General features: G+C 44.0%; 2 protein-coding genes across 10 annotated transcripts in view; both read left to right on the plus strand.

Moving 5' to 3' along the window:
* Positions 1-3,562, plus strand: part of IL21R (interleukin 21 receptor) — a 28,704-nt gene extending 25,142 nt beyond the window's left edge. For 2 of the 6 annotated variants that reach the window (XR_012625316.1, XR_012625320.1), the window contains 3 exons: positions 1,389-2,396; positions 2,949-3,173; positions 3,512-3,559. Coding sequence is in view for 1 of the 6 variants with exons in the window: in XM_074841360.1 (XP_074697461.1) it covers positions 1,389-2,303 (915 nt within the window). In the remaining 5 variants the exon portion in view is untranslated. Of the gene's footprint in view, positions 1-1,388; positions 2,835-2,948; positions 3,174-3,511 lie in introns of those variants that run through there. The other 4 variants (XR_012625318.1, XR_012625317.1, XR_012625319.1 and 1 more) reach the window with 4 other exon arrangements.
* A 3,317-nt stretch (positions 3,563-6,879) lies between these two features.
* Positions 6,880-23,268, plus strand: LOC141930477 (interleukin-9 receptor-like). Of its 4 annotated transcripts, none has more exons than XM_074841361.1 (9): positions 6,880-6,961; positions 14,375-14,465; positions 14,842-14,950; positions 16,316-16,509; positions 17,214-17,350; positions 17,686-17,860; positions 18,103-18,217; positions 19,290-19,374; positions 19,866-23,268. In XM_074841361.1, exons 2-9 carry the CDS (start codon positions 14,387-14,389, stop codon positions 20,412-20,414), a joined length of 1,443 nt encoding a protein of 480 aa, XP_074697462.1. In that variant the 5' UTR covers positions 6,880-6,961; positions 14,375-14,386; the 3' UTR covers positions 20,415-23,268. The 4 variants fall into 4 exon arrangements, with proteins under 4 accessions (XP_074697462.1, XP_074697463.1, XP_074697465.1 ...); XM_074841362.1 differs by having other exon boundaries at positions 6,888-6,961; positions 14,361-14,465; XM_074841364.1 differs by lacking the exons at positions 6,880-6,961; positions 14,842-14,950 and having other exon boundaries at positions 14,391-14,465.
* The last annotated feature ends 484 nt before the right edge of the window (positions 23,269-23,752 follow it).

A 23,752-nucleotide genomic window follows, 5' to 3' on the forward strand; every position in this document is an offset into this window, starting at 1 on the left:
CAAAGAACTGTCAGAAGGAAATAAGAAATATTATGCCTGCTCAATTCTAAAAAAGGGATTTCCTGCTGTTTCTTCAAACAACTTTTTGCACCTTAGGTGCCTTTCTGTCCATTACAGCTTTAATAATAAGCTCTTTGTAGCTTAGGTTAAAAAGAAATTAAAGTAGACATGGTGCTTCCTTCTGTAATGAAGATTTTTCCATGCTCTGTGTCAGAGGGTAATAAGCTGTGTCAAGCTGTTCTCTTCCCAATACTTTGCTCATGTCTAGTTACGTTGAGTGCAGTTTGGGACAGGAGGCTGGTACGATTAAAGCAGTCTGACAGCTGTGGCAATGCCCAGCTCTCACGCAGCACTCTGTCAGAAGCCTTCACAGTGTTTATGAAGCTCAGTGTTGTTACCTACTTTATACACAGCAGAAAGTGGTGCACCTAGAAGAGCCTTGATGCAGTTCAGCCATTAGGCAAGTGTTGGACAGGGAGCAGAACCAGGTCTTGAGTCTGTGTTGTGCCCAGCCTCTGGACTGCAGAATCCTCTAGTAGGACTTACCTGCATTCGTTAGTGGCACATGCCTAAAGTTCACTGAGATCTGAGTGTCTGATTCAGTGACTTCTTCAAAAAGAACAGAAACTTTTACTTTGTTCTTGGATCAGAGAAACCCAGAGGTGCCTTTACTCCCAGATGTGACTGAATGCAAGGGGACCGTGAGCTAGAGATAATGCATGGCACGGGGCAGAATGTGATACTAATGGTGATACAGGAGGGCAAGATTCAATGTGTGGCCCTAATCGTCGTGAGTAAGCGCTACCTGCAGCAGGCAGTAGCTACCCTTTGAGGTCCCCATCCCCTGCCTACCACTGCTTCCTTCTTGTCGCTGTGGGAGAAACGGTTGGTCTAGTGCACGGCTGCATAACAGAAGATCAGGAGAAACCTTCCCCTGACCCCCTTCCTAGGGAACTGAGGCGAGGGAAGTGACAGAGCAGGGCTATGTGTGTGTTGGTTGCAGGTGCAGCACGCGGGGAGAAGCTGACCATCCTTCCTGAGAGAAGCAGTGTCCAAGACAAGAGGGCAGGGGAGACTTGGTCTGGGCTGGGACCTCTGGCTGATGCACAGAGCAGTGCTGCTATGGGCAGTGGAGTTCCCTGCAGCATAGAGAAAACTGAAAAGCCATGGAAAACCTCTCAAAGCTAATTATTTTCAACTGCCTGGGTCGGTTCTCTGGCAGCTGCCTGTGCCTGGTAATAACAGCATCTCATACCCTGCTATTTTGGAGGAGTTAGTGATTTTAGAGTTTGACTTTGCCTCTAAAAGCTTAAGAACTTTGGTAATTTCTGTGGAACCTCTATCTGACCTCTCTCTCCCCTTCTCTCCCTGTATGTCCTTTTATGCAGAAGTGGGTTGGTGCATCCCATACAAAAATGACCCTTGATTTCTTTGAATGGGGAATAGTCCTTCCAGAAGTCCTAGAAGTTTACACCATGCATCCTTCCAACAGCACCTCACGGGAGGACCTGCATGAGCTGAGAAGAGATCTGCCTTGCAAGCCCTGTGTATCTTGCCTGACTGCCCCAGGCCAGGACAGCCAGTCCCTACTGTCTAGCGTGAACAGCAGCAGTGGGACTCAGGACCAGTCATACGGACATTTGTCCATCGATACCGTGACTGTGGCTGATGAATTTACACCTTGTAACTGCCAGTGCAACTGCAACCGTGTGTACAGGGGACATGAGCATGCCAGCGAGGAAGACAGTAGTGCTGGAGAAACTGGTTACCCCAAGGTTAACATCGATGATGAAGATGGAAAGATATCCAGTGACTTGCACCCGGCTGACCTGAGCATGCAGGACAAAATACTTGCTTCAGGGTCTGTGTCCACAGACTGCCTGAGGAGCACGAGTGTCCCAGCCCACCAGCAAGTAGAAAGGGCTTTGGAAGGAGGGATGGGGAGTATCCTAGAAGACCTTTGCTTGCAGCCTAATCAGTGGGATTTGGAAAATCTAGGCTCTCTACCTTCTCCTGATGGTGAAAGTGTTTCCTACAGTGAAGGCTCCTGTGACTTCTTCCCTCAGACTGCAAGACCTGGGGATAGCTACCCTATGATCTGCGTAGATTTGGACACTATTGACAGTGGCTTTGTGGACTCGGACTGTGGGAGTCCTGTTGACTGTGAATTTGAGCAAAACAGTCAGACCAACTGTGAGCCCATTCCTCCTGAGCAGGAGGGGGAGGACTTTCCACGGAGCTATGTCAAGCAATGGGTCTCCTGTCGCACTGACAGCCCTGTCAGTGGGGGACAGACAAACTAAGAACTTGATGTTGCCTTGCAGAGTGTAGGGCCTTTTCCATACTGTGCCAGGAGCAAAGCGTTAACAAAATTCAGAAGAGAAAGTTTACTTTGCGTAAGCATGATTGCATACAACTGAAAACTGTTAGGTCCATAGAAATATATGCCTATTTCTATTGCCACTTGTTCTGTTAATGTCTTAAACTTGATGTGATTATTTTTTCCTTTTTTTTTTTTTTAAGAGTCTGAGGTCAAACCCCCTTATAAGGGCAGAAAAAGCAACTGTACCTTGAAAATTACCCTTTAGCTTATGTAGATGTGCAAATTTTTTTGACAGTAGGCTTATAAAGAGTACAAACTTTAAATTATTTTCCCTGGTATTCTCACATGACTTGAGAGTTTGGATGTACGTGGAATCTTAAAAGCATAACCCATGGCAAGCATGTTTGTTACATTAAAGTTCCCCTATTCCCAAACAACACGGGTGGTGTTACTTTTCCTACTATCTTTGGCTCTTTAAACCCAGCTGTAATAGTTTGTTAATTATGGAGGGTCCCAGCCCTGTCCATGGGGTATGGTCAAAAATAATTCTTATATAATCATCACAGAACTGTGTGTCCAAGAGACCAAACACAACTCAGGTTTCAGAAAGACTTTGCCTTTCCAGGTGCAGTCTGCAAATGAGAAGTCTTCAAAACACCTACAATTCCAGGCAAAATCTTGCTACCAGGCTTTTCTACTGAATCAGCGTCTCTCCCAGCATTTTCCAAGCACGTTAACTGAAACATTGAGCAGCTTTTAGAACTATACACAAATTTCAGAAATGCTGTCCTACCTGGATGTGCTTGCAACTCCATCTTCTGCCTTGGACCTGGTCTGCTGCAGTTAACAGGTCAGTAGCACAAAGTTTGAGCAATTTCTTCTAGCTAATAAAGCCAACCATGAAACTGGTATTTGCACTGTAACTGTGAATATGTTTTGCTCTGACACCCCTGTTTCTTTGTTTTGTTTACCTTAATTGCCTTAAAAAGTTACTGTAATACTGATACTGAATGTGAAGACCTACATCTTATGTAGGCATAGTGCTACTAACCCGTGGGCTGCCTGGCTCCAGAAGATCTTATACTGAGAGAACCTTTGTGGTGAATGAAGCATGTTTCCAGTGCAGTAATAATCTGTTGTTGCTGTGATACCAATAAACTCTTCCCTCTCCCCCATCTCCTGCCCAAGACTTTAGCCAACCCCACAGCTCCCTAAACAAGAGGGAGCACATCAATGAAGAGAAGCTGTTTCTTTCACAGGTCAGTGCCGGGAGGGTTTTTCTGTGCATCCACATCCCTGGTTTGATTGTTCAGACAGCCATGGTCTCTGCTATGTTGATTTTGAACCTGGAGGGCTTAGCTTTGCCCATGTTGTTATTACTCCCTCAATATACCCCTAGCTCAGGGGCTTCCTGGGCGCTGCTCCAACATACCAACATTTTTTGGTTCCTTCCCTCCTTATTTTCCTTTTTTCTTGACATCTTTTGTGATAAGCCGTGGAAGGTCTTAGCGTGCTTATGCATCCTCCCTGAGTGCTGCAAGTGCCCCGCACGCCCTCCGCGAGGCAGCAGCGGGTCGAGCCAACTCCGCCTCCGCGGTGATGCGCTGAGCCTGTCCTGCGCGGCCGCTTGCGCCCTGCCTCTGCCACGTGTGCGGGTGGGCTGTGACAGCCTCTGCAGCTTCCTCTCGCAGCTGTTTGCCCTTCAGAAGCTACCTTATCGTAACAGGCGCCAGGCTGCTTCAGGGAGGAGGGGAAGCTTGCCTATCTTCTAAGGGCCCTTTTACATCTCAGTTCTGCGTGCTCCGTGTTTCTGTTAGCATCGCTGGTCCCGGAGCTGCTGGAGGAGGTGTTTCTGTTATTGCCACACTATCTAGCTGCACGTCTGGTAGAAGGTGGTGGTTTGGTGCTGTGTTGGGCTAGAAGTTGCCTCTGGTCACCCTAGGAGGCAGACTTCATGGGTAGAGAAGAGTTGCTTTGGTATGCGGCATAAGGATATTAAAATAAGGGAGACTGTTCCCTTTGAAGCAAGCTGTAACAATTAAGTTTTTGGCCAATGAGTTGTTGTCACTGTGGATGTGAAGGGGTTTGAGGTGGGTTTTTTTCTGCGGCTCCTAGCAGCAAACTCCTAATGTCCCTTGCCAAAAACACCTAATTTGGAAAAACTGTTTCCCCAGGAATGCTAGGACTGCAGGAATTGGTATTCCCCAGGAATGGGTAGGACTGTAAGTCCACCTTTTGTTGGTTTCCCCTGATCTCAAACAAGCTGTGTCTAAAAGGTCTCACTCCACCCTTCCGTGACCTCAGTAACCCGCAGTGGCAGATTCCTGAACAGCAATGTGAAGCACAGGAAAGAGTTATGATAATAGCGTGGTAAAGGCATTTGGTGTTTAAGTGCTTGGCCAAGCAGGCCTGCTTAAAAGAACAGAGTTTGCAACACGCTGCCAAAGCCCTTCACTGCAGGGGAATCTGCTCAGCTACTCCTGCCATGCTCAGGTAACCAGGTGATCTAACTTTAGCCTGCCTTGCGAAGGTGAGGTCAGTCACGCGCTGCGCAGTGGGATGCAGCAGTGAGAAGGTGTCAGCAGCACCGGTGTAGACAAAGCCCTTGGATGGCTGAGCTCTGCTGCACCTTGCACAGCATTCACAACAATCAGGGACGTGATGGTGGACTTAAGATGCTGCACGGACCAGAACAGTGTCCTTTTACTGGGGGACTTGATGAGCAGAGGTGAGGAGGGAGGTCAAATCTCACAGATTCTTGAGTGGCAGCATGATCGGGGTACAGAGATGGTCCTGGGTTATACTGACCATCTACTCTGACAGGCTAACAATGTGTTCACTGGCCAAGCATAGAGGCAGGTAGGCACAGAAATCCCAGTCTATATGAGTCTATCTCAGGCTCAAAAATGTGCGTTATCGTACAAACCAAGGAGTGCAGCACAGACAGAGCAAGTGCTGCGTGTTCAAGCAGCTTCCACTGTAATGTGAAGCTTCTCCTATTTACTTTATTTGCCTCTAGTGATCCAAAACCAAAGGAGATAGCAAAACATATGCATTTGTTACTGAGTTGACAGTAGACAAACAGTGGGTGTCTATCCAAATGGAGTACTACAAACAACTTCAAGGTAGATGTAACTTAAAACAAATCACCTGGTGAGAAAAACTGTTCATCTGATGGAAGCTGATTGTGGGGCAGTGGGACAGGTGTAAATGGGTCCTGGAAAACATGACAGAAGGGTCTGCGTGGCCCTTAGAGAACAGGAGTTCAGTTAATAGTCTTTGGGTTGAGTGGCACTTGGGGTATGGGGGGAGTACGAAAAAAAGCAACTTGAAGAGAGCTGTGATGTTCCTGTCAGAAATACTGCTCTGTATTTTGGAATAGTAATATGAAAGGAAACTGGGAAAAGAGGTTTGTGCTTTGCTATTTGAGTCAAACTGCTGCCAAACTCTTGTACTGATTTTTCTGTCTGCCCTGTAGGCAGAATACAGTAAAAGCTGTGTGTCTTACACGGCTGTAGCTTTTTTATGGTGACCTGCTGTAGTAGGCTGGGAAGGTGCAGGGATAAGGTTTGTCTCTACAGGAGACAGGATGTTTTCTGCTGCAGCAGGTGAACTACAGGCATCTGGACAGTTCTGAAGCAGCAGGTGTTATTTGCTTAAATGTTGCTCTGAAGGCTGCTTGTATTTTAGGGGCTGTTTCTGCTCCTGTTCAGGATTGTTCTAACTGTAAAAAGTGAGATGGGGGAGAGGGAAGAGTTTATTGGTATCACAGCAACAACAGATTATTACTACATTTAGATGGGTAACCATGGGGTCTTACGGGAGTCGGCAGGAGTCTTACTGCATGGGGGAGGCCCAAAAGCAGGTATTGGGAGAGCACCATAACTCAATCTGTAGTACCAATTTGGAAACACCTGTCTCCATTTCTGCATGGCCCCTTCCTGTCTCTTGGCCCCTAAAGCCAATACTGGCAGACTGTAATTCAGGCTGTGCTTTGCCTGCTTCCCTCTTCCCATTCTCTGGCACTAGACCCACGTCCACGATGGACCTGATGGATCCTGGCTGTAACGCCACCGCTGGCAGCACTGCAGCTGGGTATGGACAGACGTGTTCCTTACGCACTGCGGGGTCTGGACATGGACGTGCTGCAGTGCTTGTTTGCCTTTGCTGCCGGAGCTGCCCCTCAGAGCACGGCACAGCAACAGCCCGTGGAGGAAGAACAGGGCAGGGCAGCTCGGGGGCTGCCTCAGCTCTCTGCGCATGGCTGGGCAGAGGCCTTCGATGGAAGCCATCTCGCATCCAGGCAGGGCTAGGAAATGGCTTTAGGTCACTTACAGAGCTCTTCTGTTGCAAGAAGGTTCTTTTATATTCAGGAAATTACTCGGCCTTTTAAATGTTAACCCTTTAACAGAAATTCCTCAGTTTCTCCATCACTAATGAGTAATTGCAGATGCAGCTACTTTAACTCAATCTGATAATCTGAGCAGCTTTTCATTGGTTCTTGAGATTATCTTTAAAATCGGGCACAGTAAGCTCTGCTTTATTATGCCACTGCTGCTACTGCCTGATCATCAAACCACACAGCCTAAACTATCAGGGGACAGAAGCAGTGTGAAAAGTGAAGTTTCCTTTGAGCTGGTAAGACCGTTTAACATATTTCTGTGATATGCATGCCAGTAAATAATGATAGGATACATTTACTGAGCTAAGATATTGAAAAATAATTTCTTTACCTAAATGTGGAATTCTATATTGTTTCTTGTACTAGGAACCTAGATCAATAAAATCACCAGAAGGGTCTTTGCACTTTTGTTCTGCTGGTTTGCTGAGCACAAAACCACACTACTGCATTAATTTTGATGTGGATTGTGCTAGAAAGATGCACCATCTTGGATAAATTATTTTTAGGTACTCCTCTCTAACTGAAACACATGAATGTAAATTAATCTAGCCAAAATAGCCCTCAGCGTTTGGGACTTAACAAACAAAAATATGGTTTTTTAAATGTATTTGTGTATATATATATGTATATACATACATATGTGTATGTATGAATATTGCTTTATTGCAGTAGTCATCCTTTATAGCAGCTTTTTTTCAGCCTCTGGGATCCAAGTCTGTCTAATCTAAAAGTACATAGCTGTTCCTGAGCATCAAATTGTGGAAAAAAGGCACTTCAAAGATGAAGGGAGAAAAAGATTGGTTATATGGGGTTCTCTCTGATAATCTGTGCAGATGAAGAAATATACTACTACTTACTTATTCTCCAGCAGTTTGCATGCTGATCATGTGAGTCTACCATGTGCATTTGACGTGCTTCTGTCAGACATGTGCTTAGAGGCCTCGGTATTCAGGAGGTAGATAATCTATCATTAATTCTTCTTAAAGGACCTAGAAAATATTTTCTTGTAGGCAGGGATGATTGAAGGACTGCCCACGATAAACAATCACACTTAATAGTAAATGGATCACTCTGGAGAATGTGCACGTGGGGCTAACCTTAATGGATGGGGGGATGTGCAGGTTGGTACAGACACACTATTGCCCGTCACTATTTTATACTTCATGGGGTGAGTCAGTGTCCTGCCTTTCTTTAGTGCCTGTTGGTGCTGCCTCTGGAAGAGGTTCAAGCAAAGGAAGGGATTACAGCCAAGGGAGAGCAGGTCATTTATGACTAATTGCTAAGTTGTAAGCAATGGAAACAGAGTGTTCAAGGGTCCAGGTCTGCTGTTCCTGCTCCCACTGTGCACCACTTGTATCTTGCTGTGGGAGGGAGAGCAAGCAGACCACATTTTGGAACAGCTCAGAGCCACTGTCAAATCACAGCCTGAAGCTTCTGACTTTCTCTAAGATTTAGGTGAGCCTGGCAGAACATACGTGAGCTGCAACAAGAAAAATTTCACTGACAAAATAATCTACTATATATAAAAGTTGATGGCAGAGGTGGAATAGAACCTAGGAGTCCTGGCTGTCTGGTGTGGGCTGGCATATGATATCAGTACATGTATCAAAGGGTACTCAAGCATGTTGACAAATCTTATGTGCACATCTCCACATGAAATCCTTGCTCATGCTCTTGTATGACACTTCAATTTCCTGTTTTATCAGGCCTTTGTAAAGCTGATCTTGTCTTACTTGTAATCATCCAAAGGTCAGAGATGCAAAGGTCCTTTTTTGTGTCCATCAGTTTGAACCCATTACATTTCTCTGTACAATTATTTTATCTCCTTTTCTCTATCACATCAAACATAAACTTCTTGTCCCCACTTTCAGTCACTGACAGCCTTTTCTTGTCCTCTTGTCATCTCTCACTTCCATATCAAGAAGTCAACTCTTTCTATGAGGCCAGCTTCCACCTCCTACCAGATCATCAATCAACTCCTCCTAACCTTCCTCCATGCTATTGCTTACGCACTGAAGGTACTGCCGACCATTCTCTTGAGCTACCTCAACCTCATTCTTCAAGTCTCTCCTTAAAGCTCTACTTTGCTGAGTTGCTAAAACCCAGACAGTATCTAGGCTACCCACATGCTGAGACTGTGCTGTCACCTTCTTGTATTACTTCTCCTCTCAGTGGTATCTATCAAATAATTTATTTCACTCTATAGAGTCTTAAAAGCAAAGGCTCTCCTTTTATTGTGGTTCCACTGAACCCTGAATGTGGAAGTTAGCCAGAACTTTGAATATGGATTTCTGGTAATACAAACAGATACAGCAATAACGGTCGATCACCTGTCTTTCTGTTGATAAGCAGTTGGAGCATTTGGAAAATCTGCGTTGTACAAATTCTGGTTAAAATTACATGAGGTGACTTGGGAAATGGAGGCAGCTGATGGAACCACATGAGGGGAGGGGAAAGGCATGGCTGCAAGGCCTCACTTCCTTGAGCAGGTAACAGGCAGAAGAACTCTGCCCTGGAAACATACAGAAAAGATGGAAACACCATCGCAACCAGCGTGAGACCACCTGGGTCAGCTTCTGCTGCTGAACCAATAACCTGGATTGGTGGCAGCGTACTTGTGTAGCATTTCAGGGCCTCCTCTCAGACATTTGGTCTCTTTCCTGCACAGTGAAAATGGTTCTTCTCCCTTCCTCTGACATCTCCCACACCTACAGGGCTTTTCTGCCTTCACCCACAACTCAGCAGTGTGGCAGAAACTGGGCATTAGAGCAAAAGAAGTATGAATCGGTCTGGCTAGGAAGTTGATTTGTCTCCCAGTCCCCAGCTGCTGTAACAGTGCCCTTGCTGCTAGCACTGGACGTGGGGCATGCCAGTGAGATGTTCCCTTGCAACGGCGCTGGCACCTTATTGGTTTCTGCTTAGTTCCTGGCGTGGTAATCAGCTTCTGCTGCAGAGAGAACTGGCAATGTTCAGAGACGGTGGTCACTGGGAAGAATGATGAATGCGCTCTGGCACCAGGAGTCCCTTCACCCATCCATTCTCACTGAAACTGAAAAGTGCTTTTGCACTTGCTTTGGTTTTTGTCCCGTTCTGTGGCTGTCTGCTGTCCAGCACCAAGAGGGGCTGAGGTTTCAATTGGCCATGTCAATTTTGCTGCATAGCCTATCAAAACCTCCATATTGACCTTCATAAGAGGAAGAGAATTTCACCAAAGCAGTCATTTTCTTCTGGGACTTTTATCTGTGGTCAGGCTGGGCTATCATCAGCTCAACCTGCCTCAGGGTAATGGGCTGATTCTTTTCCCACAGCTGAGTGACTTGAACCAGGTGGGAAGCACAGTGAGTATGAAAGATGAGAAAAGGCATCGGAGCATCTCTAGGATTCTAGCAAAGTTTGTAGCTGTTTTCTTGCAAGGCCAAACTCTTTGCAAGCATCAGCAGACATTACTTAAATGACCTCATTAAGATGTCTCTATGCTTGCAATTGATATTTCCCCTGAACACTACAAAATGTACAATTAGTTCCTTCATAAGTGGGAAGTGTCTGACAGTTACTGAGAAGTGATAGGGCCTGTTTGTGAACCAGCTTTTTTGGATGTACTGTACGTTTACATTTGCAAGGCTGAGGATTGCCAATGTTAAGAGGAGAACACTAGCACGATTACTTTAGGACAGACAATTATAACTAAGTCCTGCATCAATTTCACGACTTCCATCTGAGATAAGGTTTTTTTAAGATGCTTAACCAAGATTTATAGATGACAAGTCTTGGATCACATGTTTAGGCAAGAGGTTGCAGCAACAAAGGTAGTTCCCCTTTGTACAAATTCTGCACTTTGTTTCTGACCGTATCTATGTTTGGTGTCCAACTACTGGATTCTTTCCATCTTTCTCTAGTAGATTAAAAAAAAAAAAAAAGACTTTTATCCTACCTGAAATCTTCCCATGTAAGATACTTATGGCTGGTGTGAAATTACTGCTTAGCCTTTCCTTTGGTTAAGTTAAAGAGATTTAGTTGGTCTTTAGTTGTTGGTTTCTGAGGAAAGTTATTGAGAAATAAACCATTCTTGTAGCCCTTTTTAGAACTATTTTCATCTTTTCAGCAACTTTTTGTTCAAAGTGTGGATCCCAAGAGAAGAAATGAACTAATAATGGTGTTACAAATGCTACATGTAGCTGCAGTAACATTTCTTTTAACTGATATGCATCCACAGTCTGTCTTAGCTCCTCTAACTGCACTAATGTACTGCAGAATCTCATGCAGCTGGTTACGTGCTATTTCCCCAAATCCTCTTCTGATAAGCCTTTCAGAATACAGTGTTCCATCACCTGCGTATGACTAACATGCATGGCTTCTAACAAATAAATTTGCACTTAAACATGCTGTATTTGTTTCCAGGTGAGCTAGACAACCAGGAAACATCTGACATGTTTCAAACATTGCAGAACTGAACAAAGGACTTCTTGTGGCGGGGGGGGGAGTTTATCAAATTAGTAGTAATTACCTGGAAATATTCTGTCCTGGTTTAGTTATCTTGACCTATGTTTGTTTGTTTGTGTGCCTGAACAACTTCTTGTAAGCACATGTATAATTCTACTTAATGCAGCTCTCTATTTCATGTTTAGTCAGTCTTACTGTACTTATCACAGGGATCGTATGCAACCCTGATTAGAATGATAAGCAGGAGAGACTTCATGCCTCCCAGCCTCTCTCCGCTAAAATCAGCTAATGGTGACACTTCCTCTTGACAACCCCCACTCTGAAGAAGGTCTGCAGCAAAACAGGATATTTATGAAAAACCCATAAATGAAGAGGTGGTGAAGTGGAAGCCAGGAAGATTCCTTTTCTCTTCATCAGTTTTTGAAATGTAATTATTTTACTATTTAATTCAGAAAAGGGACACTGTAAGCAGGCATTATTGCAGGAAAGAGGTTGATATGTGGATGCTGCTGTCTAGCTTTGTGAAATGTGGGACTGGATACTCTTGGTCATGGAGTTCAGCTCCTGCTACTGTAGCCATCAGATCACTTAATTCCTTCAGTAAAACAATCCTAATGATTGAAGTATCACAATCCTTGATAAGCGTAGGCTCTTTTTCACCCACTCATATTCAAGCCAACTTCAGACCCATTGTCAGTGTTGTTGACAAACATGCTGAGGGTGCACTTGATCCCTCTGTCCATGTCACCAACAAAGATGTTAAACAGCGCTGGTCCTGACACCGACCCTCGAGGAGCGCCACTTGTCACTGCTCTCCACTTGGACATCGAGCTGTTGACCATAATTCTTGGAGTGTGACCATCCAGCCAGTTCCTTACCCACTGAGTGCTCCATCCATCAAACCCACGTCTCTCCAATTTAGAGACAAGGATGTCGTGTGGGACAGTGTCAGATGCTTTGCACGAGTCCTGGTAGATGACATCAGTTGCTCTTCCCTTATCTGCCAACACTGTAATCCCGTCGGGAGAAGGCCACCAAATTCATCAGGCGGGATTTGCCTTTAGTGAAGCCATGTTGGCTGTCGCAAATCACCTCCTTATTTCCCATGTGCCCTAGCACAGTTTCCAGGAGGATCTGCTCCATGATCTTGCCGGGCATAGAGGTGAGACTGACTGGCCTATAGTTCCCCAGGTCTTCTTTTTTTCCCCTTTTTAAAAATGGGGGTTCCCCTTTCCCAGTCAGCAGAAACTTCACTGGACTACCATGACTTCTCGGATATGATGGATAGTGGCTGAGCCACTTCATCGACCAGTTTCCTCAGGACCCATGGATGCATCTCATCAGGTCCCATGGACTTGTGCTCCTTCAGGTTCCTTAGATGGTCTCAAACCTGATCTTCACCAATAGAGGGCAGTTCTTCATTCTCCCAGTACCTGCCTTTACCTTCTGTCCCTTGGGTGGTGTGGCTGGAGCACTTGCAGGGAATGCTGAGGCAAAAAAGTCATTGAGTACCTCAGCCTTCTCCATATCCCAGGTAACCAAGTCTGCCTTTTGCTTCCAGAGAGGGCCTACATTTTCCCCAGTCTTCCTTTTATCACTGACATAACTATAGAAGCTTTTCTTGTTGCCCTTGATGTCCTTGGCCAGATTTAATTCTATCAGGGCTTTGGCCTTCCTAACCTGATCTCTGGCTACTCAGTTTCTCTGTATTTCTCCCAGGCTATTTGTCCTTGCTTCCACCCTCTGTTGGCTTCCTTTCTTCCCTCATTGCATGTTTCTGGGTTCCAGCCTGAGTCATGGGCTCCTTAGAGTAGCACACTACTTGTAGAGATGCTGCATTAATGTAACGGCAAATATTGCAAACTGGAAGCATCTTAAAAAGCACCATATATTGCTGAGTAGATCAGGTCAGGATTCTTCATATTAAACTTTGTTTGTTGGAAAACCATCAAATCAAACTTTTTATGAAAAAGTATCATTTTAAATTAAAACTTCATCAGAAAAGAATTCACAGAATGGAATTTCTGGTTAAAAAGAGAGGGAGTCCAGCATAACCCTGTAGAGAGATAGTGTTTCATATTGCAGAAGATATACTTCAAATATCCTTACACATATGCTTCGGTAAATTGGGTTAATGACTAGGCCCTAAGTATTCTATATCCCCGATGAATACTTTGTCCAGAAGCGTATCAGTTATTCTCTCCATTTCTGTCTTTTGGAGTTTTCTTTTATGGCAAGGAAATACTTATGGGAAGGAGACATGATTCCAAGATTCCCACATTGTAGATGAGTGATTTGGTTATCTGCCTGGGATTGTAGCTTCTGGGATATGTGTGTTTGTGTGTCTGAGAGAGAGAAAACTATGACAGGTCTTAGTTTTGTTCAGATACGAAATTTCTAACGTACAAAATCTGTAGGCTAAAACACCTATTTCTATCCCAGCTTTTGTTCCTGACCTCAAACCCTTTCAACACTAGCTCAGGACAACTCCAGGTGACTTGAAGAAAGGTTTCCTCAAAAGTTTTGTGACACCAGCAGGTCAAGCAAATGTTCCTCTAGTGAAGAGAAAGGGTAGGTGCAGAAGGCCAGTCACTTGACTCCCTCAAGGGAAAAAGACCCATCATTAATGGTAGGCAGCAGTGTTTGTGGTGTAGATGACTTTCAGCAGGTGACTACTGCTGATGAACAAGCTCATGAGAGAAAAATTTGTTGAAGCCTTGAATATGCAGAAATGGTGTCTGCTCCAGGAGGCTCCTGAGCTGCAAACATCCGGAGGCTGAGAATGTTCTCAGAGAAGAACATCTATGTTTCCTTCTATTGCTACGGTTTTCTCTAAGCATGTGGGTTTTGTTACTGTCAGAAACAGGATACAGGGAAACATGAACATTTGTTCCAACCCACTGTGGTGCTCTGCTGCTCTTAACTTGTCATAAACCAGATGCCAAAAACTGCAGGAAGAGGAAAGATGGAACACCCCCCTGCCCCCTGATCAAATGGCAGGAATTGAAGATTTCCTTTCAGGCAGCTGGTGCTTTAGATTCCTGTGCTAAGTGCTATTTACTGCCATGAGAAGAACAGTTCCTATAGAAGAAATTATATAGCTGAGTTGTCTGACAGAGTCAAGGTCAGCTTGTGTCAGGGCTGGCTAAAGCTTAAACCTGCTGGTACAAATACTGAGAAATGTGCCTCTAACAGTTGTTTTATTTTAGATACTGTCTGGAATGGGAGGAGATGTGTGGCAGCTGGGCCTCCAGTTGTGTGTTACTGCTGTGCTGCTCTTTGGTGAAGGAAGAGCGAGAGGTAAGAGGAGATCTGGAATAGGTCCTCTGTGGGAAGAGAGGCACATGCATGTGCTCATTTTTCATTCACAGACCCTAAAGTATGCAGCATGGGATCTTGCGACTGCCCTTTCCTAGGTCCCAGGAACTGGTAGAGCTGGCTGGCAATGCCAGGCACATACTGGACAAGCTGGGCAGCAGAAAAAACACAGCCACTGCCTAAGGTCCCTGCCCTAAGGTCTTACACTCATCTCATGCAGTGAAGCACAGTACAAGAGAGGAGGAACATCACAAGGAAGAATAGATGAGGTGTCAGTTAAGGAAACCCTAGCAAGTAACACATTTGATGTATGGAGGAGGTGGTACTCGAATGCAGCTCTGGTCTCCTTCCTCTGCAGAGTTCCCTGGCAGCCTGAGCTGCCTGAACAACTACGTGACTACCGTGAGGTGCATGTGGGCAACGGAGGAGCCCGTGGGTGACGGACCTTTCCACCTGCATTTCACCAAGTAAGAGCCGCACCCCGAAAGCTGCGTGTGGCATGGGCAGGACACACAGAGCAGCAGAGGTGGGGCCTGGCGCAGGCTTCACTCCCTCCACAGCAGGAGACCTGTGGCTCTGCCACCTCATCGCCCCGCACTCGGCTGCCTCGGAAGCTGGGCCCTTGGCAGCCTTTTGCGGGCCCACAGCCTCAGGGGTGCAGCAGCTGTGGGGCACATGCAGCTGTGTGAGCTCATGGGGCTCGGGGCGTCTATCCGCCCAGTGTCCCCTCTGGCAGGGGCCTCACGCAGAGACCTTCCCATCCCAGCCTCCGCTCCCCGTGACCTGGGGGCTTCCAGAGCCCATCCGACATGAAGCTGCCCAATCAATTTCTAATCACGTCTTACCTTGTTGCCTAGAAATTAAACACCTAGTGGTTTAATCTAAATTAGTTAATACATATACAAAAGGATTCTGAAAGTCCAGTGAGTTGTAAGTTTTAATACAGAATATTATGTGAATAATTTTTCCTCTAACAGAAGAAATCAGATGAATAGTTTGCTAGGTGATAGGATAATAAGTATTTTGATATGCTAATTGGAGATGAATATACTTGGATTATGTAATAATGTTGTCTTGACTACCAATAAGTAGTGAACTATTACATGAGGGTAAGCCACGCTGACATTTGATGCCTCATATATTCTGGTAAGGTTGATACTGGATTTTAAATGAAAAAATGCCAAGCTGATAAACTGTGGTATCCCAGTTTATTGTGGCGCCACATGCAACATGAAAAATTTGCTAATAGATGGCTACATTATACAATTTAATAATAGAAGACTGTTCTTCGGAGCTATTTCCCCAAGATGATCTTTTCTGTCATTCATTCTGTTATGATGTGCTGAAGCTTGTGAATATTAAAAAAAAATCCAAACAACAAAAAAACCCAAATAACAGACCAACCTCTGACATGTTTTGCTGTCGGTGCTGGTTTGTTCATAGTGAAAGAGGCTTTAATGCATAACTTGTTAGCTCTGTGCTGTGCACTTGTAACTAACTGTCCACCCACTCTGCCCCCCACACCAGCTGCTTTCCTGGCAGCAACACCCAACAGCACTTTCAGAGGGAGCAGGGGGCAGGTACTGGGCTCTGTGTGCAGCTCCTGGGAGGTTTGGTGCTCTCAGCAGTGAGGTTATGAAAGTGTCTCCTTCCTCCCTCTTCAGCCCTGCCATCCAGCCAGCTTTAACATTGCTTTCTCTGCCGTCTGCGCTAAAGAGGTTCATGTTCTTCCAGAACGTGGTGCTGTGCTAAGCTGCCACCCATCTTTCATAAACTGAAAAGCACTTAATCATATGACTTAAAAGAAACTTTCAGCCCTTTTATTCTTCTAGCCTCTGGTCAAAGGGCCACAATGCCAGCTGCAAACTGATTGCCAGAGAGAGGATGCAGAATCAGTACCACTGCACAATCCATTTAGCCAGCCAGATCTTGGAAACAGATGGTTATAGAGTCTCTCTCCAAGGCAACTTCTTTGGACGTAATCACACGTACATTACCTTTCCAGAGTACAATCCCCGCAAGCACAGTAAGTATGAACCAGGGCAGGTGTGAGCTGACCCTCTGCCTAGCAGCTTTGGGGTAGGTCTGATATGCTCTCTAACAAAGGGTGTCTCAAAGGCAGCAAGTGAAAATAATGGAAACAAGCCAGACTGCCCATCCCTGGAGAGTGCACTATGTGGTCGTCATCACTAAGGATGCAGTCCCAGTGTCTCTCCATTCTGACTTTTCCAGGACTTCAGAGAGGGCTGGCTCTGGAGCACCTTTCAACCATACTTCTTACCTGCATCATGTTTTCTTGTGCCATGAATAATGTAAAATTGGATTGCCTCTATTGTTGGGTTTTTTTCTAAGAAATTAAGTCATGAGGAATCAAAGTCATGGATCTAATTCAATGTCCCATGGCCTGGTACTTCAGAGAAATGCTCTAGTATTTGAAATCTCAGAGACTGTCTGTATTAGTGGTATGTTGGAAGAGCAGAATGTGACATGCAGAGTGGTTCTTTGCTTGCAGGACTATCCCCAGGGGCTATTTGAGTTATCATTAATTTATGTTCGTTCTGTAGCTGTTCTGACCTGCCCTGTAAGCTAATTTGGTCTACTGCTGGTCTTAGTATTGGTCTTTAGACCCAGCTTTATCTTCCAAGACTAGTCAATCTAGTATCATGCATCTCCTTCTGTGGTGTTCATGTCAGAAATACTGTGAAAAAAACCCTACCTCTTTATTTGCAGTAAAACTTGATCCACCTTTGAACATCCAGAGCAACGTCACTGCCAGCAAGTGTCAGATCTGGTGGAGCGTGCCTTGGTATCTCGTTGATATTCTTCAGTATGAGCTGCAGTATAAGGAGCACAGCGTGTCCTGGGAGGTAACTGGATGAGGCACACACTGATATTGCCTTGCTCTGTGGGCACCATGGCCTTAGCACTCAGTCCAGGGCCTTCTGGCAGCTGACTGTTTTAAGCTGGCCTCTCTGGTTTCCCACATCAAGGCTGAAAGCTTTTATATAAAACAGCAATAGCGAAGGTCAGTAAATCTTCTTCTCCTGAATGCTGCATTCAGAACTCATCCATCATCACGCAGGCCTTCTTCTTGCATCCAACAAAAGAGGATTTGTGAAAGAAAAGGAGGGAGGGAAGAGTATTTAAAAGACCATCCCTGTGCCTGGCCTTGTTAATAGAAATTCTTTGTAATACTTTGCAGACTGCATTGAACAAGACACCCCCCAGTTCACTGCCACAGATAGAAATTGAAGCCACAGAGCTTCGCAGTGACATTGCTTACATTGCACGAGTTCGCTGCAAAGTGTCTGAAAATGAGGATTCGTACCATAGTCAGTGGAGCGAGTGGAGCCAGACAACACTGTTTCAAAGAGCAGGTATGAAGAATGTTGTTTTGACCTTAATTCATGTCTTTTCATGTCCGTGTTCCAAAAAAAGGAAAATACCTGGTAAAATGAAGCTTTTCGAATCAGAACTATCTTCCCTCAAGTTTTCATAGCCAAATCACTTTCCTTGAGGTCTTTAGCAGCCTCTTTCATTTGCATTGCTTGGCTATTTGGGGTTCTAGCTTGACTTCCCGACTTTTTATCAATTATTTTTGTGTTGATTCTTTTCCTAGGTGTACCAAAACTGTCTGAAAATATCCTAAATACCAGAACTATGCAGTTCTTGTTCATTCCTCTGACTTTTGGCATTCTACTCTACTTATTTTGGAACTGCAAGCTTTCTTCAAGGTATGTTATAGTTTTTCATTAAGTTCCCCTTGATCTTTATAGCCTGAAGAGGGTAAATCAAATGTCCTTATATCCCTTTTGTTTCTTGTTTCTGCTGCACAGACTCAATTGTTGTCAAAAGCTCTTTCAACAGTCTTGGGACATGGCGTGTTCCTTGGCTGATGATAGTTAATGACCCACTACACAATCCTTGAGGAGACCAAAGTGCCTTTGTGGTACCCAAACTCGGCTACAGCTCAAGGTTGAGGGTCTCTTGGAGTTAAAGAAATTTAAACCCATCGAAATTTTTGGTTATGTTTCATGTAGATAAATTAAAAGTGCAAGTACACAGCAATCCATAAAGGTGGTTAAACTGATGTCAACGTCAAGCTACTTGTGACATACCTGGCAGCAGTCAGTATGTAAAATACCAATATAGGCAAACTACACTGACCCAGATTCAGTGTTTCTTAGGTTCTGGGACCAAGTTGTACAGAGAAAAAAGTGTCTCTAGAGCCTTGGTTCAACCATCCTCTGCATTTTTTTCATGCTGGCAGAGCAAAGGTAAATCTCCTACTTCTTCCTTTTCTGCCTTGACATACATTATCACGTTCCATATACATGTCACTCTTAGAGAAACAGAATACATGATGTCCATATGATAAAATATTTTTACAGGATAGACTCTAATAAAGGGACTGGGATGTCTGGCAGAATTTCTCTGTCTAAATGTAATGAACCTAGAACTCTATAAACACTTCCAGAAACAGTGATTTAGATCAAATAAGTTGCTAAACAAATGCATAAATAACTCAGTGCATATAATGACTAATAGACCAGTATTGAGTTTGTAGCATATAGCATTCCTCAGAAATTTTTAAAACTGCGCTTCAGGCTAGAAACATCAAATGCATGCGCAGGAGGCAGACAATTGCATGAGATGTCAGAAACCATGTGAAATGGGCTTCTCAAGCAATCTTTCTAACATAAGTATGGGGCTTACCTCTAATCAGTGTGCTATATCATTGAGACAGAATATAGAAAAATTGTCTGGGTTTTTTTTCTGATTTTAAGTGTTGTTTTATCACTTCAGGGCAAAAAGCCTCTCCTGCTTTAACATTCCCACGCCAGCTGCTTTCTTTCAGCCACTCTATAATTTGCACAATGGGAATTTTAAGGTAAGAAATAAGTTTCATTTCTTTCTTATGACCCTCAGTTCATGAGGAGAGGATTTTTTTTTCCAGAATTAATCATTCTAGCTCCTGAGCAGAGTTACTCACACATGGTTCTGGTCTTCCTGGGAGTTTATAGTTTCTGTTTCCTGCCTCCACATACTAGCTACACTGCCAGAGCTTCTGTCCAGCTCCTCTCTCCTTAGGAATAAAACCCCTCCAGTTACTCACTCCCTATCCATGCTGAACATGAAAGGTGCACCCTCTCTTCGCAAAGCCAAAGCAATACAAGCAGCTTGCAGTATATCCTGGAGGTGAAATCCTGAAAATTTCTTGCGAAATTAGCAGCTAGATTCTTTACACTATTACTCTAACTTTGTCCAGTAGATTTGCACTAAATCTCTGGATTACTGTGCCAAAGCCATACAAAAAGAAGAGTTATTTTTCAGATTTCAATACTAAGCAAAATGTCCTGAACTTATTGATCCTTTCACTAGGACTGGGTTGGACCTAATGAGGCTTGTAGCCAGCTCAGAAGAGAAGAGGCCATCAACTCAAACAAAGTGACTGCAGATGGAGTTTCTGATCTAAGCACCCAAGAACTGATTTCCCAGATCTCCTTGAAACCGATGGAAAGCACAAATTTGGTTGCTGCAGAAGACTTTGTATTTGCCTTGGGTCCAAGCCAACAGTATGTCCCCAGCAGGTATGTGAGAGCAGAAGAGATAGAAGTGAGGCTGGGACTACTGTTTGCACAAAACCATGCTGATGATACAGTTGGCCTGAAAATCTCTGAAATAATGAAAGCCAACCTTGAGAGCCCTAGCATGGGAAGGAATTATCCCTCTCACTCACAACAAGGAAAGGGTGACTTCCTTATGCTTCAGGAATCTTTGGAGGTAGCAAATGTGTCCTTCAGCAGTAGTGACTATTGTACCTTGTGTGACAATGATACCACAGGAGGTTTGATTCCTGCTGAGCTACTGAAGCTCTCCAATGGTAATAGTCTTGTCAAACATCAGAATGATCAGAGTGACCTTCCCTGAAGAATATTGCCTTCAAAGATCTTTGTGCTCTCCTCTCAGATCCCAACCCTGTCTTCCCAAGTGGCTTAAATGGTGACTGTGCAGACAATTACAAACATGTATCGTTTTAAGGTAAATCCTCAATTTCTGTACTTCAAAAGAGGACTGTGACCAATAGCTCTGACTAGAAAATACTACCCCTGCAGGCATGGCAAGGCCCGACTCCAGCCACATCCGCTGTCTCAGGAGACACATGTCCCTGCCCTTCCCTAAATTAACCTCCTGGCAGCAGCAAAAGTCCAACAACCCCCTAGGCTAGGGAAGCAGCAGCAGACCCGCTGTTTTTCCTTAGGAAGAGTTATTGGAATTGTGTACCTCCCAGAAGCAGCAATATTTGCAACGTGCTGAACCATGATTTAAACTCCATCATTATTTTAAAACTACGTAGGATTCTTCATAAAACTGTGATAAACAATTCTTACTAAATAGGGTAATTTTGCTTCTTAATATGATATTGATGACTTCAAATGGTTCCTGATCTCATCAGAATTTATAATTGCACTATTTAAAGATAATCAGGCATTGGGCCTTGTTCTTTATTATCCCGAATGGCTGTAACTTTTCATTTTGCAGAAACTAAGCCCCATGCGCTGCTTTGATTTTAACAAAAATTTATTCTAAGGTTAAGTGGCTGGGCTGATCTAATGGAAAAAGGTGAAAAGCAAGAACAGCACAAATGAGCTTTATTTAATCACAAAACAGGCCAGGCCCACTGCCTCTCCAGAGCTTTTGTTATTTCTCCAGAACTGAGGAGTCCTTTGCCTATCTGCTCAATGGGTACAGCCTTTCTGAGCCAAATCTCTGGAAGTTTACTTTCTGCCCTAGCCACAGAAAATCCTATATATGATTGGTTACCCACCAAGCAAATTCCTGGAGTCTTAGTTACATCTCCTAGATTTAAAAGGCTCGACAGTTTTAGCAAGCACACCGAGAGGTGCACAAGTGCTGGCACATGTATACGTGCAGTCGCACACATTCATTCCCCCTCTTTGGGAGTGCTTCCCTTGTCTCTCTGGTGACTGTTAGCACTGATGAGTTTTGACAACGCAAAGAAAGATTTCAGTTATAAGTAACAAAGCAGATTGAGACACCCTTCCCAAAAACTTGTGCTAAGCCAGAGAACTATTGTGGGAAGTCTTCATCTGGGAGAAAAGATTCAACAGAATGAGGAGTTCACATCCAACTTGTGTGACAGCCACAGGAGGTGCCAGCAGTGATTTGTTTTCAGTGTTGTGAGCAAAGGGATTTTCTCATATCTGAAAAAATATCCCCTTTCTGCTCCTTTGTGCTTTTTATCTTGTAAAGACTACATTCAAGGGTGCTTTTTATACTATACCACAATCTAATGGCAGGAGAAGAATGTGATGTTACGGTCATTAACAGTTGCTATAACTTCCTCTGGAGAAGAAAACCTGTAAAACAAGACCACATGCCTAAAGGATTTTTGGTGATCCCAAACTTTTAGACCCCCTAGTGTGGTTTGATGTAGTGTCCCAAATTTCAAACCTTCAGAATCTGAGGGATGTTTCCTGAAATTGTCAGATCAATTGTATCTTAAACCTCTCAGAACTTGACAGCACTTGCTTATGAACATGTCTGTACAGAAATTGAACCAGTTTCATAAAATCTTGTTCAGTTAACAAGGTATTCTGTACTGGTAATATTAGCAAAAAGGTGAATGGGAACAATTATATTCAGATATGAGTAAGGAGCAGCAGGTCAGGCTATGGAAGGGAGAGCACAAAATTTAATGAGATAGAGAAGCAAAAGGAAATAGATTGAATGTAGTAGGAAATTACTTGGGAGAAATGAAGTCAAAGATGATGCTGCCTGTGTCCATCAGGCCAGGCCAGGCAGACTATAAGAACTGAACCTGAATCTGATGACAGGCTGATAGTTAAAGGGCTGAGATGACATTGCAGCATCAGCAGTTCTCCGGGTGAAACTCTTAACACCTTTGAGCTGCTTCTGCTTTTATGCAGCTACTTATAAAATGGGAAAAGTTCAAAGAGGAAAGGTACCATAGAAAATGTTAGTTGTTGTAGCTAGAAAAAAAGAACAAAATGCCTCTGCTTTACAATTAGGTCTTTGGAACAATCAAAGCCTCATTTTTATTCAGCCAATGAAAAACTACAATCTTTCTAGAAAAGCAGTCTATAAAACCCCATTTTTCTGTCCTTTTGCTTTGTGTTTTTTGTTTGGTTTGGGGTTTTGTTGTTTGGGTTTTTTATTCGGTTTTTATTGTGTCATATTTGAGACTGGTATTAGGTTCAAGCTGTGGTTTTTCACAGCTTCTCCCAGAATCTCTGAACTTATTCTGAGTTTTGCCGCTAAGAGTGATATATATCCTTCCAGTGGAAGATAGAGAACTACCATCTAGTAAGGAGACATACTGTGGGCTCTGGTCAAGCCTTCAAAGCCTTTCATTCCCTGGGACTACCCGGTGCATGCTATGCGTGTTATCTGCAACCGGAACAGTGGCCAGTATTTTACCCTTTCTTTTCATGCTGCTGAGTTTTACTAGAGGAAAAAATTTCAGAAGATATGTAAGTAATGCTTGTAAGCCACTAAGGGGTTGAAAATGTTCTGTGACAAAGATTTTGGTTTAGTCCTGGGTTTGGTTTGGGGTTTTTTTTTTGTCCTTATAAAGTAGAACAACTAACACTGTATGATTATTCAGAAGTAAATAAAGCAGAGGAATTAATGCAGACTTTGATTTTTCAGAAGTTAGTGTCAGAGAGCTTTGGAAAGAACTCTAGAAAACATTGACTATATGAATGATTCGTAAAAGTTGGTTTGAAAACATCATAGAAGAAGGAGAGGGAGAAACTAAATGCTCTCCCTAGTTTGCAAACCAAAGCACTAAGCCAGTGCTGCTGCTCCCACCATCAACAGAAAAAGGGGTAAGAAGGCTCCTGAGTGAAGATGTATTTTACAGCTCATAAAGCCAAGGGGGACCAGCATGATGAGCTGTCCTGTGGCGTCTAGCACGTGAGCACCAGTATAGTTCTGCTAGCGCCCAGCCAACGGGTACACCTCTGGTGAAGTACTGGTGTTCCCAGTAGTGAGTGATAGAAGCTGTATCTCCATCAGACATTCTGCTGTTTAGTCATCTGCACGTTCATTTCAAGAGGGGTAAGAAGATCAGACTGCATGCTTCTCAACAGTATAGGTATCACAGCACTGGCACAAACTCATTTTGAAAGAGCAGCAAACAAGTCACAATCATTAAGACACAGCACTCAACCTGTTGTGCCCTCTCAGTTATGATGACTTGTCTTCACAGTGTGGCTTCTAAT

This window comes from Strix aluco, chromosome 15, assembly GCF_031877795.1.
Source record: "Strix aluco isolate bStrAlu1 chromosome 15, bStrAlu1.hap1, whole genome shotgun sequence".
Classification (NCBI taxonomy): Eukaryota; Metazoa; Chordata; class Aves; order Strigiformes; family Strigidae; genus Strix; species Strix aluco.